Source organism: Bufo bufo, chromosome 11 (assembly GCF_905171765.1).
Source record: "Bufo bufo chromosome 11, aBufBuf1.1, whole genome shotgun sequence".
In the NCBI taxonomy this organism is placed as follows: Eukaryota; Metazoa; Chordata; class Amphibia; order Anura; family Bufonidae; genus Bufo; species Bufo bufo.
In genome coordinates this window covers 90697412-90711379 of record NC_053399.1, presented here as the reverse complement: position 1 = coordinate 90711379, position 13968 = coordinate 90697412, and the positions used below count along the sequence as shown (strand labels likewise).

Genomic DNA, 13968 nt, shown 5'->3' with positions numbered 1-13968 from the left:
ACAATCCAACGGACACTGCACACTGCTGGGTTCCATGGATGGAGACCAAGGAGGACGCCACTTCTCCAGATAAGGCACACAAAAGCTTGCTTGGACTTTGCAAAAGCTCATCTGGACAAAGAAGAAGACTTTTGGTCTTCGGAAGCCTTCAACCCAAAGAACACCATCCCCACTGTCAAACATGGTGTTGGGAACCTAATGCTTTGGTGGTGTTTTTCAGCCAATGGACCAGGGAACCTAATCACATTAAACGGCACCATGAAAAAAGAGTAATACATGAGGATTCTCAATGACAACATCAGGCAGTCTGCAGAGAAACGTGGCCTTGGGCACCAGTGGACATTTCAGCATGACAATGACCCAAAACACACAGCAAAAGTGGTGAAGAAATGGTTAGCAGACAACAACATTAACGTTTTGGAGTGGCCCAGCTAGAGTCCAGACTTGAATCCAATTGAGAATCTGTGGAGGGAGCTAAAGATCAGGGTGATGGCAAGAAGACCCTCCAACCTGAAAGATTTGGAGCTCATTGCTAAAGATGAATGGGCAAAAATACCTGTGGAGACTTGCAAAAAGCTGGTCTGCAATTATAGGAAGCGTCTGATTGCTGTAATAGCCAATAAAGACTTTTCTATTGATTATTGAGAAGGGTAGGAATAATTTTGGACTGGACACTTTTTGCTCAAATGTAAATAAAAGCTGAGAAATGTTTTTTCCCACAATAATGCCTCTTGTACATTGTCTTATTATCTTTTGGGAAACACCTATGTCATTTCCCGTCAAAAAATTACTTGCTGGTTGAATAAAAGTAACTTTAAGTCAAAATGTGCCAGGGGTATGAATAATTATGGGCAGCACTGTTTATCTTTGTGTTCATAGATGTTCACTAGATTTTAAAAAATGTACAAGGCAACTGTGGCGATAAAGTACAGACCGAATTATTTTTTCAAAAAAGTCATAATACAACAAAGGGGTTACCTGGGGCTTTAAAACTCATAAGGATAGGCTATTAATATTAAGTTGATTGGGGTCTGACTCTCTGCCTAACCGTATCCTCTTCATTGTAATGGTCATAATCTATACAAATATCAATATTTGACTCAGATCGTTCCATCTATTAAGTGTTGGTAGATGTTTACTAGATTTCTAAATAAAGTGCAAGGCAGCGATACCTAAGGTACATTGCTAAGTCTACTTTAACATTAGCATTTTCAATTCCGCAATTGAGATCCGTCATAGGATTGGTGGCGGTCCCAGCAGTCAGGTGCCCACAATCCAATACTCATCACCTATCCTGGGGATAGAATATAAGTTGCCTCGATAGAACAGCATCTACAAATGGAGGATGTCAGCAGTTTCGACTTCTCTGTAAGTGACATATAGGTGACAAAGGGAACTGTAAAAGCATACCTATGTGTTGACATAGGTTTCTGATATTCCAAGTTTATTACTTTAGTACATGCTTTATAGGTGGCTTTCATAATTGCATTATGTTGGAGTCCATAAAAATGGAAATATCAAATTTGGAATAAACAGATTCTGTTTTTCAATTTCTGGTGTTACAATATGAACCCTCTGTGGTACACAAGTTTTACATGGGAGGCTCGTTTACATCCTTCTGAATAACTAACTATTCTCAAAAAAGTCACTGTAAATAACTACTCACATACTTTTGCTATTTTTTCTAGGTTCTGGACATTTCTATGGAGCACTTCAACCGAACACTTCCAACATGGTTCTTCTTGAATGGAATATCTACTGTCCCTCACCTCAAAATTATAGGGTTTCTTCTATTCATCGTGATGTATATGATTACATTGGCAGGAAATTGTCTTCTTCTCATTACAGTAATGCTCAGCCTAGCATTACACACCCCTATGTATTTCTTCCTGAGTAGTCTCTCTTTCATTGACATTGGTTTCTCCTCCACCGTAGTTCCTGTAATCCTCAGAAATACTCTCTCTGCAGACAAGAGTATTTCAGTGAGGGGTTGTGTTTTCCAAATGTTCTTCTCATTAGTACTTGGGGTAGCAGAGTGTGTCTTACTTGCTGTCATGGCTTATGATAGGTTTGTGGCCATATGTAAACCATTACACTACAACATCATTATGAACATGAGGTTTTGTATTATTTTAGCCATGATACCATGGATTTTTGGTCTCATAAACTCCTTTATACAAGTGTCCATCACCTGGCAACTTCCTTTCTGCAGATCTCATCATCTTAATAATTTTTTTTGTGAAGTACCTGCCTTCTTACGACTATCTTGCAGAGATCCTTGGCTTAATGAGATAGCCATGTATGTAGCAGCTGGGATCATTGTTTTGTGTTCTTTTCTCTTGACATTGATTTCCTATGTTTTTATCATTTCCGCCATTTTGAGGATCCGTTCCTCACAAGGAAGGCATGCAGTTTTTTCTACATGTACCTCCCACCTCACTGTCGTTATTCTTTATTATGGAACCCTCATGTTCATCTATCTTCAGCCTCGATCTTCTCATTCTCCAGAGACAGACAAGGCAGTATCTGTTCTCTATACGTTGGTTACTCCGATGTTGAATCCCATCATTTACAGCATCAGAAATAAGGAAGTCAAGAAGTGTATAATAAAGAATATAAAAAACAAGAAAAACTGTCTAAAAACATTCTGACATTATTTATTGTAATGAAGCAAGATCAAACTATAATAAAGCAGAAGAGATTTATGAAAACCACAAATGATAATTTTTTCTCAATTTTTTAGACTATAAAATGCACCAAATTATAAAATGCATACAGATTTAGACAACGGAAATTAAGGAAAGAAAATATTTCAGAACTACTCTGTAGGTTTAAACTAGTTGAGGGATTAATGCCACCTATCTTGATAATTTAGGTTAGAAGAGGCACTGAAAACGTACACCTTTGAGCAAGATGTGACTAGTAGACAGTGTAATGCACAGAGAGTAACATGCGAGTGTCTTCACCATTACAGTCAAGTGGCAATGATCCACCAGACTTCAAGTTAAGTTTTTGCATGACCCTAGAATTGCTCAGTGTTCTGCCCCCTGCCTCCGAGCCTTACCATAGACAGCTTAAAGCATCAACAGAAGCCTTCCGTAATGGCTATCTGGCAGTTCCTTGAAAGCACCCCACCAAATGGGGACAGGGTAGAAGGAGGGAGAGAGATTCAGTCTCAAGAGCACAACTTGACCTTGAAATTTAATTGAAAGTAATAATCAGAATCCTGAGATATAGGGAGGAGATTGGAAGACTGGAAAGGCATTGATAGCGGAGGAAAAAAAGAAGAGGCAGGAAAAGGGAAATGAAAAAAAGTAAATTTCGGCCCACCCCAGTTTTAAGTTAAACAACTATCAATTACACATCAATTAATTTTTTAATTCTGTGGTTTGCATTATTTTGTACAGCAGCTGCTAAGAGGTGCTTTCTAATAAGAATGATTGCAGAATGTAATACATGAACAGATAGCTATAAAGAGGCATACATACTTGGTGGTTAAAAATAAATCTAAATGTAACAAAATGGATGAGGGGTTCAAAACTTGTCACATCTAGGGTTGGGGGATTGTGCGATGCTCCACAAGTCTACTGAGAGTCAGCTAATGCCCAAAGTGATTGTCAGCCCCCATCCCTCTCTCCATCTAGATCATCTGGAATGGTGTATAATACCTAAGAAGGTTTAACTGGGCAGCATGGGTGTTGCTAGGGTCTCAAAAGACCCGGGGCCCAAGCCCCAATGAATATGGCCCAATTCTCTATGTCAACCCTCCCCCCACACACCGCATTTTGCTATATTTGCTATACAGGGGCACATTACTCTCACATCCAGGGTGACATCTCCTCTGATGTAGATCTTCTTTCTCATCATCTTCTCCATTCGGTCCGTACAACTTCTCTCAGCCGCGCCTCATCTCCGCAGAGTGTGACACACAGACATCTTAGCTTCCTCACTTTTCTATCATCATCCCCCAACATGGAGTCCCCACAGTGTTATACCGCTGCTCGATGTGCTCCCCAATACCCCCAAATACTATCCTGAAGAAATAATAGTGCCCCCTATAGTAATAGTGCTCCCACCAATATTAATGCTCTTTTAGAATGACCTGATCCCCCACTAATCCCACTTTCCCTAAGCAGAACATCTCTTTAACCTCCAAACAATCCCATTAAAATTGGAAAAACCCTCCCAAAAAGGTCACTTTTTTATTGTAGATTTTTTATGTATGCCATAAATCTTTTTGGCGTACAACTCACTATTGCATTTTTAACCCCTTAGTGAGATCATAAATTTTAGCCTTAAAGGGATTCTGTCACCTCGTTTTCGGTTATAGAGATGCGGACATGCACAGCTAGATCGCCGCTAGCATGTACACAATATACCGGTCCTATAGGGCTGTGTGCTTTTATTTTGTTAAAAAAATTATTTTAGAGATATGTAAATGAGTCTTGTAAGGTGCCCAAGGGGCTGTACTAACGTTCCTGGTGCCCAGCCATGCCCCCCTGTGAAGGAGCCCAGCACCGCCTGCGTCCTCCGAATCTCCTCCTTTCGTCACAGTTAGATTGCCATAATCTCACGATGCACGAGCATGCGCATGCGCAGTTCCTTCCCTGAGGCTGATGCCAGCACGGGGAAGGAACACTATACCGGCACTGCGCATGCGAGAGTTCGCGGCAATCTATCGGTGATGAATGGAGGAGATTCGGAGGACATAGGCGGTGCTGGGCTCCTTCACAGGGGGGCATGGCTGGGCACCAGGAAGGTTCGTACAGCCCCTTGGGCACCTTACAAGACTCATTTACATATCTCTAAAATCATTTTTTAAACAAAATAAAAGCACACAGCCCTATAGGACAGGTATATTGCGGACATGTTAGTGGTGATCTAGCCGTGCATGTCCGCATCTCTATAACCGAAAATGAGGTAACAGAATCCCTTTAAGGAATAATGTTTTCCCCCTTAAATTTTTTCTTCTATATTTATTTTTATTTTTTGGAATAAGTTGAAGATTTTTTAGGAACCATTTTGGGGCATATATAGTGTAGTGATTAACTTTTATTATTTTATTTTTAGGGGAAAGATAAATAAAACAGCAATTTCTACATTATTTTGTGGAATTTTGGTATGGCATTCACTGTGTGGTAACAATAATATAATTTTATTATGTGGGTTGTACAGTGATGATAATGTCACATTTCTATATATTTTTTAAAAAAAATTCTCTCCTCCTGTCAGCTCTGTAACTGCTCTCCCTCCTCCTCCAGACTGACACGGGTGGGGAGACTGCTTTAGCTGCTCATATCTCTGGTTTAGTACCAGCTAGAGATATGTATTTGTATTGTTTGAAAGTTGACATTCCAAGCTTTCAGACAATACCAGAATCACAGCAATCTGTTCAGTACAAGAGAAGATATTACTGATAGAAACCGGGATGCAGTTAATGCAGCTGAAAGTGAAAGTAAAAGCAGATTATACCGGCAATTATTCCCGACTCGATATCTAACAGTGACTTCTCCTCTGTTCCTTTTGCTGTCATTCAGGTCTTGTATGAAAGCCTGGAATGTCAGCTTTTAAGCCAGACCATGTTTTTAGCTTCTAGTATTCAGGAGATAGCAGCATCTAAAGCAGCCCTCCCCCCTCCACTTTCTGACGGATCCTAGCTGGGGCAGAACAGTTATATAGTTAAGGGGCAAGGATCCAGAACATAAAAAATAACCTACCAACTAAGCCCAGGCAACTTCTTTCTGCCTGTTGGTTCCTGACACACTGAGGCAGTGGGACGCTGCCTTTGTATGACTGGGAGCTGTTGGGAGTTAGTAACACTGCCTGTCCAGCAGCCTGCTGTGTTACTGATACCACCACCACTATATTACTGCTGTACTGCCACTGCTGCCGTTTTTGTGGGTCCCATCCTATCTGCACTCAGACTATTGCTGACTGAGCCTCAATTCCTGTACCTGATGCCAGTACTGATGAGAGGAGCGAGGAGCAGCCGAGCCAGCCTGACTTCCTGTGTACCCCCAGGAGAACTAGTAAGGGAACAAGCGAGGAGGAGCCAGGCCAGCCAATCAGGTTAGAACTTAGAAGGTGCCCTGCTCAGCAGTATTGTGCTGGCGCCGGCAGTGTGATGTATGTATGTTGTCATCTGTGAATAAAGTAAGCCCAGCCGACCTTCTTAATAGCAGTGCAGTCAGTAGAGGTTCGGGGCAGTGGTATTTTGATTCGGGGCCCTGGCCCCGGATATAAAGTCCTAATGACGCCCCTGCTGGGAAGAACATTTTGATTTAATTTGCCCTTACGATTATATGTTAATTATAGTACAAATTGGAATGTAAAGCATGTAATTAAGTAAAAAAACGCATACAAAACGCAAATGTGTTTTGTACGTAAGAATTATCCATTCGCGATAATTTTGAAGATACTATAAATAAAGGGATATTCCCCAATGGTCGATCCATATACAAACATGAATATAGCATTTGACATACAGTCCTGATCAAAAGTTTAAGACCACTTGAAAAATGAAAAAAAAAATTGGCGCTTTTAGGGGTGTTTAAATTTCATTTTTATTTATTTAGTTCAGCTAACAGTATGTCAGACAGAGAAGTGCCAGGCCCTGCGCAGGGAAGTGGCAGAGGCCTAAATGTTTCTGGCGCAGGCACAGGTCGAGGCAGAGTAAGGGAGCGTGGCAGCAGGGGTCACTTCGAGAGGCCTGTGCTGCCAGTGTCAGCTAGCGGTCGTGTCTTGACCAGCAACCCAGCGGTTCTTGATTGGTTGACTCGATCTTCGACTTCGTCACAAGTGACAGCAGCGCCAGCAGCCTGAGCCTAGAGTCGTTGATGAGCAGCTTACTTCACCCCATAGTGAAGAAACTATTTACCAGCAGGTAGACATAGAGCAGAACCTGAACCAGCAGGTGGTGATATACTTGGAGTGCACCCTGCCAGCCTTCATTGAAGATCCGCTGGACTACTGGGCAGCCAAACTGGATTTGTGGCCACAACTGGTCGAGTTTGCCAGTAGTGTGGGATCAGAGCAGGTGTTTAGTGCGGCGGGGGCCATAGTTACCCCAAGAAGAACCAAGATGAATCAGGCGTGGATCAGCCAGGATTTCCACTCACCAATGCCTGATTCATCAGACTAGATCATCCATGGTGCCACACCAACAGTTTGACAAAAGAGATCGGTTTCTTCTGGCTACCTGCCTCAGCTACTATTCTGATGCTGCCACCCGCCTGATGCCACACATCTGATGCCAAGTGCTACTTCTTTCACCTACCTTAGTCTGCGGGTACTGGTAGTGCCACCCATCTCCCCACTCTGTCACCGGGTCACTCTGTGGTCTCCACATGCTGCTGCCACCTCCACACTTTGTCACCTTGCCACTCTGTGGTCTCCTCATGCTGCTTCCACCTCACCACTATGTCATAGGCCCACTCTGTGGCCTCTTGATGCTGCCGCCATCTCCACACTCTGTCACTCTGTCCACTATTTGCCGTTCAGCGGTGCAGTCATATGTGGTAATGCCCTTTTTGCCGTGTAATAGTGGCAAAAGAAAAAGTAATTTGCCGTTCAGCGGTGCAGTTATATGTGGTAAAGTCCTTTTTGACTTATTATTAGTGCCAAATAGAGGTGGCTAAACGCTGCTCTGCATCTCTTGTGAAGTCAATCTCTCCAACTATGCCCCTCTCTCGATTTACAGCAAATACATTATTTTCATGTAGAGATCCATGAATTATGTTGGAGGCATGCTGTATTATTGAAAAAACTTTAAACAAAAAAAGATTTATAAAAAAAAAATAATTCATCCAATGCCTTTTTGATTGAGGTTGGCCAGTGCGCACTTACGTGACGACTAGTGATGAGCGGCAGGGGCAATATTCAAATTTGCGATATTCGTGAATTTGAGATTATATTCTTGATTGCGAAAATCGGCAATGTAATATTCGCGTAATGCGCGGAAAATACAGGCTGGCATAAGTTTCCTTAGACTGGAGAAAATGGTTGGCACGGCAGAACATTAGAATAGCTTTATATGCAGATAGAGTGCTCCAAAATATTTGCGCTTGCGAATTTTGCAATATGTGCAACTTGTGACATCACAGCACTATGTCTGTAGCATGTATGTATGGACAGCAGAACCTATCAGCTGCACTATAGATCAATCTAACCTACACTGACTATCTCCCCCTAACTATCTGAATTATATATATATAAGTTAACTGTCTAATGTAATACAACAAAGCACAGAGCACAGCAATGACACTGCTGTCTCTTTCATAACTGCACTAAACTTTAGACCATAGCTGCTGGGGAGATTCTTATATACTAAGGGGTAGGCAACTTTTCTATTGGTTGCTAGGGATGTTGCTAAGCTGTGACAAAGTCTTCTCATTGGCCCACAAGCTAGAAGAAGGGAGGGATGATCACCTGATGTGTACTGTGTTAAAAAAAACAAAACTAAAAAAACACGAATATTCGTCATTTGGAATATACAGCACTATATGCTAAATATTAGCGAATTCTCGAAGTGCCGATATTCGCGATAAAAATTCGTTATACGAATATTCGCGCTCAAAACTAGTAACAACATCATTATCAGCGCGCGGTGCAGCTGCACTGGCGGGAACTGTCTGGAAGTCGGGAACAGAGGAGCGTGTGTGTGTTGCGGACTGTGGGTGCGGCGCCGCACGTCTATAAGAGCAGCGCACCAATACAGGTGAATACACTATGCACTAACCCTGCACAAAAATGCGAACTAATTCACACCAGCCCGCATCTACCTGCGGTATTGCTTACTGGACACTACGGGGACTGCACTCTGCAGCACAGAAACCGCACGAGCACTGCGTCTCGCTCTTCCAGCGCTGACCTACTTCCTCCGCTACGTCCCATTCACTTCAGATCACTCTGCCTCAGGCGCCGGTGTTTTTTTGAAACTGACAGCCTATAACCCTCTGTTGAAAAGCCTTTAGTGGCGTATATACCTGGAAAAAGAAAAACATACTCCGCGTTCACTGTTCCAGTTATATGTGGTAAAGCCTTTAGTGGTGTATATCAGTAGAAAAAGAAAAATATATTTGGCGTTCAGCGCTGCAGTTATATGTGGTAAAGTTCTTTTTGCGGTATTGACCAAATATGTCGTGGTGACATTTTTTATTTCAAACATGTTTTTTTCGGGAAAATTGATGGGTGCTTGAAGAGCTCCTTTTGTTGTGAGGACCGAATTACGCTGTCGTGAAATTTTTTATTTCAAAATAGTTTTTTTCAGTAAAATTGATGGTGCCTTTATCATCTATTCACAATTGAATCAATCAGCTTCAGTAAGTTAAAAATATTCATGTGCTGCCATCTCCACACTATGTCACCTTGCCACTCTGTCGTCTCCTGATGCTGCTGCTGGTGGTATCTCCACACTATGTCATTGTGCCACTCAGTGGCCTTCTGATGCTGTCACCACATCCAGACTTTGTCATTGGGCCACTCTGTGGTCTCCTGATGCTGCTGCCACCTCCACACTATGTCATTGTGCCACTCAGTGGCCTCCTGATGCTGTCACCACATCCAGACTCTGTCATTGGGCCACTCTGTGGTCTCCTCATGCTGCTGCCACCTCCACACTATGTCATTGTGCCACTCAGTGGCCTCCTGAGGCTGTCACCACATCCAGACTCTGTCATTGGGCCACTCTGTGGCCTCCTCATGCTGCTTCAACCTCACCACAATGTCATTGTGCCACTCTGTGGCCTCCTGATGCTGCTGCTGGTGCTATCTCCACACTATGTCACCTTGCCACTCTGTGGTCTCCTGATGCTGCTGCTGGTGCTATCTCCACACTATGTCATTGTGCCACTCAGTGGCCTCCTGATGCTGTCACCACATCCAGACTTTGTCATTGGGCCACTCTGTGGTCTCCTGATGCTGCTGCCACCTCCACACTATGTCATTGTGCCACTCAGTGGCCTCCTGATGCTGTCACCACATCCAGACTCTGTCATTGGGCCACTCTGTGGTCTCCTGATGCTGCTGCCACCTCCACACTATGTCATTGTGCCACTCAGTGGCCTCCTGAGGCTGTCACCACATCCAGACTCTGTCATTGGGCCACTCTGTGGCCTCCTCATGCTGCTTCAACCTCACCACTATGTCATTGTGCCACTCTGTGGCCTCCTGATGCTGTCACCACATCCAGACTCTACCATTGTGCCACTGCTTTAAAGTCCACATCCCTACATAGGGGTTAAAGAGTGAATACTAGGGAACCCATTTGACTCCACTCTTTGGTTAACCTTATTTAAAATACAGTTGCAATTCAATACCAGCTTGGTAAGCTTTATTATACCCTACTTAGAATAAAGTAAGGTTGACGTTGGCAAACATCCACTATAGGCCGGGGAACTTGGTTGCACTGACTTCATCAGAGTAAAGGACCCCTCCATGACATTCATATGACCTAAGAAGCAAGGGGTAGATATTGCTACTTTAACAAACTTAGGTAAGTATAAATCATCCACAGGTACTTATTGGAGTTAATTGTTATTCTCAAAGGGGGTGATAATTGAGCTGAGATTAATTATAACTACATCACTGTCCCTTGCCACCTGCTGTCCTGAAATATATAATGATTGGAGAAAAACATGCTGCAATACGTTCCTTTTTCACAGCCGTATGACACATTGAGCACTGCTCAATGTGGAAAATTCTGTGAGTCCTGCTTCTCTGTCCACACAAGTAAGTGTCAGGTTTTCCTGTATGAGTTTGTACAACTGTTGAACTGTCAATCACCATGTGTGAGAAGAGGAAGCCAGGCTCAAAGGCTTTCTCTGTGAGTCCTGTCAGCATTTAAACCATTTTCTACAAGAAAATACCTAATGATAAAAACTATATATTGCACAGTACAGCAGCAAAATGCTCATTTGTCAGGTGACACATCCTTTACGTGGAACAGAAAATGATTGTTTGTTGGCAGCACATGGTCCTGTGTAAGCAGAGATGTACTGCCGACAAGTAATGAATTGTTTGTGGATGAATGATCGTTTATCCCCAGAGGAAATGATTGCAGCAGGTAAATGCACCTTTACCAGCTGGCAATGATCACAAATAAATGTGTTCATTCCCAATGATTACCCCGTGAATCATTCAACATAAGTATCTGTCACATGGTAAATAACCTATCAAAGAAGTTAGGCTGATGTTATTGATAACATAAGTATTATGCTTTTATATGTCAGCTTTTATTATATAGAAGATACACTGCCTGTCCAAAAAAAAAGTTGCCACCAAAAAAAAAAGATTCTCAATGGGATTAAGGTCTGGACTCTGTGGTGGCCAATCCATGTGTGAAAATGATGTCTCATGCTCCCTGAACTACTCTTTCACAATTTCAGCCCGATTAAGGCTCCATTCACACGTCCGCAAATGCGTCCGTATCCGTTCCGCAATTTTGCGGAACGGGTGCGGACCCATTCATAATCTATGGGGATGGAATGGATGCGGACAGCACACAGTGTGCTGTCCGCATCCGCATTTGCGGATCGCGGCCCCGATCTTCCGGTCCGCAGCTCCGCAAAAGATAGAGCATGTCCTATTCTTGTCTGCAGCTGCGGACAAGAATAGGCATTTTTATAGGGGTGCCGGCCGGGTGTGTTGCGGGTCCGCAACACACCACGGACGTGTGAATGGAGCCTAATCCTGGCATTGTCATCTTGGAATATGCCCGTGCCATCAGGGAAGAACAAATCTATTGATGGAATCATCCAGTATGTTCAGGTGGTCAGCTGACCTCATTCTTGGAGCACATACTGTTGCTGAACCTAGACCTGACCAACTGCAGCAACCCCAGTCTTGTACAGTAGGCACTAGGCATGATGGGTGCATCACTTCATCTGCCTCTCTTCTTACCCTGATGCGCCCATCACTCTGGAACAGGGTAAATCTGGACTCATCAGACCACACGACCTTCTTCCATTGCTCCAGAGTCCAATATTTATGCTCCCTAGCAAATTGAAGCCTTTTTTTTCTGGTTTGCCTCACTGATTAGTGGTTTTCTTACGGCTACACAGCTGTTCAATCCCAATCCCTTGAGTTCCCTTTGCATTGTGCGGGTGGAAATGCTCTTACATCCACTATTAAACATAGCCCTGAGTTCTACTGTTGTTTTGCTTCGATTTGATTTCACCAAACGTTTAAGTGATTGCCGATCACGATCATTCAGGATTTTTTTCCCGCCACATTTCTTCCTCGAATACGATGGGTCCCCACTATGCTTCCAGTTTTTAATAATGCGTTGGACAGTTCTTAACACAATTTTAGTAGTTTCTGCAATCTCCTTAGATGTTTTCTCTGCTTGATGCGTGCCAATGATTTGACCTTTCTCAAACAGACTACCATCTTTTCCACGACCACGAGATGTGTCTTTCGACATGGTTGTTTAAGAAATGAGAAGCAACTCATTGTACCAGTTGGCGTTAAATAACTTGTTGCCAGCTAAAAGACAATCGCCCATGCAGTAATTATCCAATAGGAGGCTCATAACTATTTGCTTAGTTAAATCCAGGTGGTGACTTTTTTTTTTTGGACAGGCAGTGTATGTTGTTTCTTGAAGTGTTGAAGACCAGAACGATGGTGATATAGGCAGTCTGCTGTGAAGAATGCTAAACCAGTGCTCTTTAGTAAGAATACAGTGTATACAAAATAAACCATGGGAATCTTTAACTGTTTTATCTCTTAGCTACCATTCACCAGCTACAGTGTATCTAATGGAAGATTCAAATCAAACATCTCCAGGAGGATTCATCCTCCTTGGCCTGTCCAATGTCCCGTATCTTCAGGTCATGTGCTTTATTGTGTTCTTGATGATGTATGTGTTAACATTGTCGGGGAATGTTCTACTGATCATCGTGGTGAGGACCAACTCAAAGCTCCACACTCCCATGTACTTCTTCTTGACTAATCTCTCCACAATTGACATCTGCTTCTCCTCCACCATTGTTCCTAAAATTTTAATAAATACTCTTTCCGAAGACAGAAGTATTTCTCTGGTGGGATGTGCACTTCAAATGTATTTCCACATGGCTTTCGGAGCAGCAGAGTGTATCATTCTTGCCACGATGGCCTATGATCGATTTGCAGCCATTTGTAAACCACTGCACTACCAAACAATTATTAACAAGAAGATGTGTGCTTGCTTAGCTTCCATGTCATGGGGTGTGGGCTTCGGTAATGCCACTATTCATACACCCCTCACTTTCCAACTACCATTTTGTAAATCCCATTATGTTAACCATTTCTTCTGCGAAATGCCTCCTTTTTTTACCCTCTCCTGCAAAGATACCCGTACAAATGAAATAGTCATGTACGTTGCGGCAATGCTCATTATCATATATGCTTTCTTTCTGACGTTAATTTCATATATCCAGATCATCTTCACCATCTTAAAGATCCGTTCTTCAAAAGGGAGAGAGAAAGCCTTTTCCACGTGTGCCTCCCACATCACTGTTGTGTCTCTGTACTATGGGACTATCATCTTCATGTACCTGAAACCTCGTTCTGTGTACTCTCCTGAGATAGGCAAGACCATGTCTATTCTATATACAGCGGTGACTCCAATGTTGAATCCAATCATCTATAGCATGAGAAACAAGGATGTCAAAGACACCATCAAAATTATACTTTCGAAGAAATCAAACCATTAAAACAAGAAACATGGTTCCGAAACACTAAGCAAATTCAGAAGGTTTACTGACTAAGGGAGGCATTTAGCAATTGCACAGTTTTTTCTGCCATTTTTAGGGCTGTCTTTGGATTGTTATGCCAAATTTATGAGATGACGCACATATTTCATAATTATGGTGCACGTGTAATGTGGTTTTGGCTTTTTTGAGTGATTGTGGGGGTTAGAATAACAGAATAAAGTAGTCATAGAAGGAAGAAAATGCTCAAAATCCCATATGCTGTTGCGCATTTCTAACC

General features: G+C 42.7%; 2 protein-coding genes across 2 annotated transcripts; both read left to right on the top strand.

Annotated features, from left to right (window-relative positions):
* Positions 1 to 1703: 1703 nt before the first annotated feature.
* On the top strand, positions 1704 to 2651 carry LOC120981546 (olfactory receptor 2G3-like). Its single transcript, XM_040411082.1, has one exon. The coding sequence runs from the start codon at positions 1704 to 1706 to the stop codon at positions 2649 to 2651; it is 948 nt and encodes a 315-aa protein (XP_040267016.1).
* A 10104-nt stretch (positions 2652 to 12755) lies between these two features.
* Positions 12756 to 13691, top strand: LOC120981545 (putative olfactory receptor 2W6). Its single transcript, XM_040411080.1, has one exon. The coding sequence runs from the start codon at positions 12756 to 12758 to the stop codon at positions 13689 to 13691; it is 936 nt and encodes a 311-aa protein (XP_040267014.1).
* The last annotated feature ends 277 nt before the right edge of the window (positions 13692 to 13968 follow it).